At 43.4% G+C, this 6,793-nt stretch overlaps 1 protein-coding gene and 1 pseudogene across 1 annotated transcript in view; both read left to right on the top strand.

The window, feature by feature from the left end:
* The first annotated feature begins 4,749 nt into the window (after positions 1 to 4,749).
* Positions 4,750 to 5,498, top strand: LOC104989382 (annotated as a pseudogene).
* Positions 5,499 to 5,613: 115 nt separating this feature from the next.
* The window catches only part of LOC104989391, a gene marked incomplete at its 3' end in the record, with an annotated part of 11,604 nt that continues 10,424 nt past the window's right edge, over positions 5,614 to 6,793 (top strand). Inside the window, 1 exon segment of the mRNA XM_010841049.1 lies at positions 5,614 to 5,851. Coding sequence (XP_010839351.1) covers positions 5,614 to 5,851 — 238 coding nt within the window.

Here is a 6,793-nt window from a genome sequence, read left to right on the forward strand (position 1 = left end):
GAATCTATTTTATTCCTGAAACTTTTCAAAGAGTTCTTCTCATGTCTTATAAGGATAATGTGTAGCACTTTGGGGCAAAGATACAGCCTAGAAGCCCAGCACTGGAGGCCAAGATGGAGAAGATCTTCACGGCCACCATGACCTTGCCCTTGGTGCTGTGGTAGACTGGGAGGAAGGTGACCTGGACATTGCAGAACACTAGCATGCTGAAAGTCAGGAACTTGGCTTCATTGAAGATGTCAGGCAGGTTCCTGGCCAGGATAGCCAAGAAGAAGGTGCCCAGGGCTAAAAAGCCCAAGTATCCCAAGACATGGTAGAAGGCAGTGACCAAACATTTGTTGCATATGATGATGAGCTCCATGGTCTCAGAATGACTACTTCTCAAGGAAAGGGGGTATGGTTCCCAGCCAGGTTCCACAGATAATCAATTGGATCAGAGAGCAGATGGGAATGACATAATTAGAAGCTCCTATTACCAGCAATCATCTCATGGTTCTTCCTGGTTTCATGGCCTTGAATGCCAGAATCACAATCAGGGTTTTGGCTAAAACTATGGCAAGAGCCACAGTGAACACAGATCCAAATGTAATTTGTTGGATGATGCAGATGACTATGTTGGGACAGCCAATGAAGAGTAAGGAGCAGAGGAAGCACAGGAGAAGGGAGATGAGCAGGACGTAGCTGAGAGGCCAGTTATTGGCCTTGACTGGAAAAGATCAGTTTTCATTCCGATCCCAAAGAAAGGCAATGCCAAAGAACTACCACACAATTGCACTCATCTCACACACTAGTAAAGTAATGCTCAAAACTCTCCAAGCCAGGCTTCAGCAATATGTGAACCATGAAATTCCAGATGTTCAAGCTGGTTTTAGAAAAGGCAGAGGAACCAGAGATCAAATTGCCAACAACCGTTGGATCATCAAAAAAGCAAGAGAATTCCAGAAAAACACCTATTTCTACTTTATTGACTATGCCAAAGCCTTTGACTGTGTGGATCACAATAAACTGTGGAAAATTCTGAAAGAGATGGGAATACCAGACCACCTGACCTGCCTCTTGAGAGATCTGTATGCAGGTCAGGAAGCAACAGTTAGAACTGGACATGAACAACAGACTGTTTCCAAATAGGAAAAAGAGTATGTCAAGGCTGTATATTGTCACCCTGCTTATTTAACTTATATGCAGAGTACATCATGAGAAATGCTGGGCTGGAAGAAGCACAAGCTGGAATCAAGATTGCCGGGAGAAATATCAATAATCTCAGATATGCAGATGACACCACCCTTATGGCAGAAAGTGAAGAACTAAAGAGCCTCTTGATGAAAGTGAAAGAAAAGAGTGAAAAAGTTGGCTTAAAGCTCAACATTCAGAAAACTAAGATCATGGCATCCAGTCCCATCACTTCATGGGAAATAGATGGGGAAACAGTGGAAACAGTGGCTGACTTTGCTTTTCTGGGCTCCAAAATGACTGCAGATGGTGACTGCAGCCATGAAATTAAAAGACGCTTACTCCTTGGAACGAAAGTTATGACCAACCTAGACAGCATATTAAAAAGCAGAGACATTATTTTGCCAACAAAGGTCTGTCTAGTCAAGGCTATGGTTTTTACAGTGGTCATGTATGGATGTGAGAGTTGGACTATAAAGAAAGCTGAGCGCTGAAGAATTGGTGCTTTTGAACTGTGGTGTTGGAGAAGACTCTTGCAAATCCCTTGGACTGCAAGGACATCCAACCAGTCCATTCTAAAGGAGATCAGTCCTGGGTGTTCATTGGAAGCTGAAGCTGAAACTCCAATACTTAGGCCACCTGATGCAAAGAGCTGACTCATTTGAAAAGACCCTGATGCTGGGAAAGATTGAAGGTGGGAGGAGGAGAAGGGGATGACAGAGGATGAGATAGTTGGATGGCATCACCGACTCAGTGGAGATGAGTTTGAGTAAATTCTGGGAGTTGGTGATGGACAGGGAGGCCTGGCGTGCTGTGGTCCACAGGCTCGCGAAGAGTCTGACGACTGAGCAACTGAACTGAACTGATGGGGGTATCTCGGTACTTCACAAAGACCCAAAAAACCACAGATGTGATGACACAGAAGCACAAAGCCATGCAGGCCAGTGACATCCCCAATATATCTTCAAAGGCCAGGAAGATTACAATTTGGGGAGACAGTGATTTCTCTAGATGTTTGGATACTCATGTGCTAGGCACTGGACACACTGCTCTGTATCTAGGAACAAAGCAGAAACATTAATACTCAGAATTTGTTCATTTTGACCACATTTAAAAGCTGTCACTATTACCTTTAGAATGGATAAACAATAAGTTCCTAAGATATAGCACAGGGAACTCTTCAATATAGCAATGTCTTGTGATAAACTACGATGGAAAATAATATAAATAAATAATATGTATACATGTATAACTGAGTCACTTTGCTGTACAGCAGAGATTGGCAAAACATTATTAATCAAATATATTTCAATAAAAATTTATTGTAATAATAATAAAAACTGTCACCTTTCCTTTTCTTGTGCCTGTTGATTCCCCCAATATACCAGTCAAAACACAAACTTTGGACTCTATTTTCTGAGCAAGTCACAATGCTCTCCAGGTTGATGCTGAATTTTGTCATCTGCCACTCAATGTCATCAAGATACATTTTATTCCTAAAGGAAATGTCAGCTTATTGTGCATCAATGTGTATCATCAAGGAAATGATGAATCAGCAAAAGAAAAGGAGAAAAAAATCATCAGTCTTCATTGTTAAGGGATTATATCCAGGATCAGTGAAGATCTTGTATAACCACAAAGAAACAATAAAACATACAACCAATTAAAACTGAACATTGAACCTGAGTAGACATTTGTCCATAGGAGATATGAAAATGGTCAACAGATACATGAAAAAATGTTCAACATTAACAACTGTTACAAAATACAAATCAAAATGGTGAGATATCACTTTCACCCATTAGAATGGCTATCATTTTAAAAACAATTATCAAAGTGACAACTTTTGGTGATGATATTGAGAGCTGGAAACTTTGTACATTGTTGCCAGTAATATAAATGCTGTAGAAAACTGTTGATAGTTCCTTAAAAATTTAAGCAAGGTAGGAGGACATCGAGGTGAATGAGTAGGAGGAAGTGAAACTCACCTTACCTTGTGAACACATCACAAATATATGCGGACTTGTTCTCAATGAAAACAAATTGGCCTCAATCAGAAAATACTCTTATACTACAAAGATTACAAAAAAGCTCCACTCAGAGTGAGATAGAAATAGAAGAGAAGCTTTCAGGTCAGGAACCACACTCCTAAGTGGGGAAATTAAAGACAAGGATGATCACACAGGCTGGGAGATCCTCCTTGGGAAGTGAATGTTTCAAACCACATCTTGAGTGTCCCTGCCCTGGAGTAAACACTCGGAGATGAATCCCCTAGGCTTGTTTGAAAGATAAGGCTGAACATGAGGCTGAAAGAAAACTAGATTCTGTTCATGAACAGTGACCACACACACATGCACATCCACTCTCCCGGAAAAAGGCAGAGAACACAGGTTGAGTTTTCCAGGAACTCACCAGTGTTAATTGCAGGCATTCATGGTGACCAGCAGAGCAGGTGCACAGGCATTCTGACTAGTCTTCCCGGACTGCAAGAGCACACACCCTAGCACACAACTCTTGCTTCAGCACTGTCCCTCTCTGGGGGAAATGTGCCAAAACTTGGAGAGGGGAGAGCAAACTTTGAGGGAACAGAACCAGCTTAGAATTAAACCTTAGAACTTCTGATCCAGAAAATTTGAAATGACCCAGTTGCCATTTGAGTGATATTGGTCACTGAGCAGAAGAGACCTTCCAGCTCTTAAATGACTGGTTTTAGCCCTGCAATCTCCCACACTGCCTCCTACCAAGGTGAGGGCCAGCACACCCTCAGTATGAGGAAGAAGGGAATCCAGCTCATATGTAGACTGTCTACACATGCTCTGACACAAGGACACCACTTCAAGACCAGGATATGCAACAGTTTCAACTTTTTAATATAGACAGAGCAAGTCAAGCCCCATAAGAACTCAAAGTTGTTTCAAATAAAAGAACGAATAAGCAAAACTCAAAAAAAGCAACTAATGAGAGGCAGTTTACTACATAAATAGTTCAAAACATGAGTAATAAGACTGCCAAATGAACCAGAAAAGGGAAGAGATTAAGAGTGAAAGTTTTAGCAAACAGCTAGAAAATATATTTAAAAATATATTAAAAATATATTTTTAAATCAATGAGTTGATTTAAAAATCAACAAGTGAACCTGAAGGAGCCTTGAAGGAGGTGCTGCCCCTGCTGCTACCCCCACTGGTGCAGCCACCAAGGAAACAGGAAGCTCCAGGATGCTCTTCAGAGTGCCTGACAGCCTCATGCCTAACGATGGCCTGGGATGGGTGTTACAGGCAAAAACAGCACTGGGTTCCCATCCTGTGTGTCTGTTATTGTCTGTCTCTCTTGACATCACCACAGTTCCACTCACTCCCATAACCAGTCCACAGCTAGAGCTTCCTGAGTGTCCAGAGCCAGCATGAACTCTTCCACCAAGAAGGATGGGAGCTAGGCGGGGAAATATCCTTGAATATCCTTTCTCAGACCCCTCTACACAACATCCCTAAGCCAGTGAAGGTGAAGCCAGTGCTGCCAAGAGCCATGCCCAGCTCCACGGAGGGTGGGAAGAAGGCAGCCCCAGCACCATGGAGCTGAGGGATGCTATGTCAGGGAAGCAGTCACTACAGCAGGAGCTCCTGGAGCTCAGGCAGCAGCAGCAGTTGCAGAAGCAGCTCCTGTTCACTGAGTTCCAGAAACAGTAAGGAGGCAGCCTCACCAGGCAGCCTCAACCATTCCATCCCACAGCATCCCAAATGCTGGGCAGCCCAACTTGCTTCTTTGGACTAGAGCACCCCTCCCCAGAGTAGCCCCCCAGGGCCTCCCTCCTACATTTGCCTTGGCTTGAGCTCTAGGACAGCGTGACTACTTCCCACTTCTCAACACAGCTTTCAAAACCAACTTAAAAGTATGTTCATTGCTGAAACAGAAGGTGACCTTTCAGAGAAGCAGTTCCCCCTGTATCCTAGGACATGACTGTCATCGGCATCTTTAAGAAGAGAGCTGTTGAGATCACAGGGGCCAGGCCTGCCTTCCAGATGTGTGTAACAGTACACCAGCCTCTGGTCCCAGCTCTTCCAACAGCTCCCATAGCATCACCTCTGAGAATGATTTCACTGGCTCAGGCCCCAATGTCCCCATAGAGAACTCCCCCAGGATCAGGCCCTGCCTCTGGATGTCTCACCCAACCATTTCAGCCTCTACAAGTCTCTTTCTCTGTTCAGCATCTCCCTAGGGCTCCAGGCCATGGTCACTGTCAACAACTCACACCTCACAGCTTTCTTGAAGCTGTCAAGCAGCAGGAGGCCAAGAGGTATGCCCTCTAAACCCTGTTGCAGTTGGTGTACTGATGTGCAAGTTCAAGAGCCCATCCTCCATCCTGGCAGCCTTCTGGGCTTGGCTCTTGAGGGCACCAGAGCAGACCAGGCAGCAAGCACCCTGTTGTTAACACTGGCAGGGAGCCAGATGGTACTGGCCTTGAAAGAAGGCAACAACTTGACCACCATCTATGATGCCTCTGAGGCATGTTTCTTGGCTCTGCTCAATGTGAAAATGCAGCCCTTGAATAAGAAAGTCTTGCAACAAAAGGCCAACATCAACACAGTGATCACACTAGAGAAAGTCCTCAATATCAGCGCAAACACTGGAGCTGTGCACAGAAGTTCCCAGCTGGTACACCATTCCCAGCAGGAGAATGAGGCAGGTGAGATAGAGGAGGCTAAGACTGTGATCACTTAGGAGTTCACACTCCTAAGCCAAGTATGGCACAGATTTGTCAGGAAATTAGAAACATATAATGGGTACAATGTATTATTTTATTAGCTCCAATACTTTGGCCACCTGATGCTAAGAGCCAGCTTATTGGAAAAAAACCCTGATGCTGGGAAATACTGAGGGTAGGAGAAGGGTGGGACAGAGGATGAGATGTTTCAATGGCATCACATGGAGCATTGTCCAGGATTGATCACATACTGGGCCACAAAGAGAGACTTGGAAAATTGAAGAATACTGAAACCACATCCAGCATCTTCTTTGAACAAATTGTCCAAAAGAAGGCAAATGGAAGCAAGAAGAACTAGTCTTGAGACCAGGGGGAATGGAAACCACAATCACATAGAGTTAGAAAAAATGAGATGTCAGAGAAATATGTTCAACATGAAGGAACAAAATAAAATCCAGAAGAACAAGTAGGTGAAGTGGGTAAGGCAACCTACTGGAAAAAGAGTTCAGAACAATGATGGTGAAGATGATCCAAGAGCTTAGAAAAAGAACGGAGGCAAGATTGAGAAGATGTAATGTTTACTAAAGACCTAGAGTAAAAAGAGTTATATGGACACCTTATCTTTGACAAAGGAGGCAAGAATATACAATGGATTAAAGACAATCTCTTTAACAAGTGGTGCTGGGAAATCTGGTCAACCACTTGTAAAAGAATGAAACTAGAACACTTTCTAACACCATACACAAAAATAAACTCAAAATGGATTAAAGATCTCAACGTAAGACCAGAAACTATAAAACTCCTAGAGGAGAACATAGGCAAAACACTCTCTGACATACATCACAGCAGGATCCTCTATGACCCACCTCCCAGAATATTGGAAATAAAAGCAAAAATAAACAAATGGGACCTAATTAACCTTAA

Source organism: Bison bison, unplaced genomic scaffold, assembly GCF_000754665.1.
Source record: "Bison bison bison isolate TAMUID 2011002044 unplaced genomic scaffold, Bison_UMD1.0 scf7180017846851, whole genome shotgun sequence".
NCBI lineage: Eukaryota > Metazoa > Chordata > Mammalia > Artiodactyla > Bovidae > Bison > Bison bison.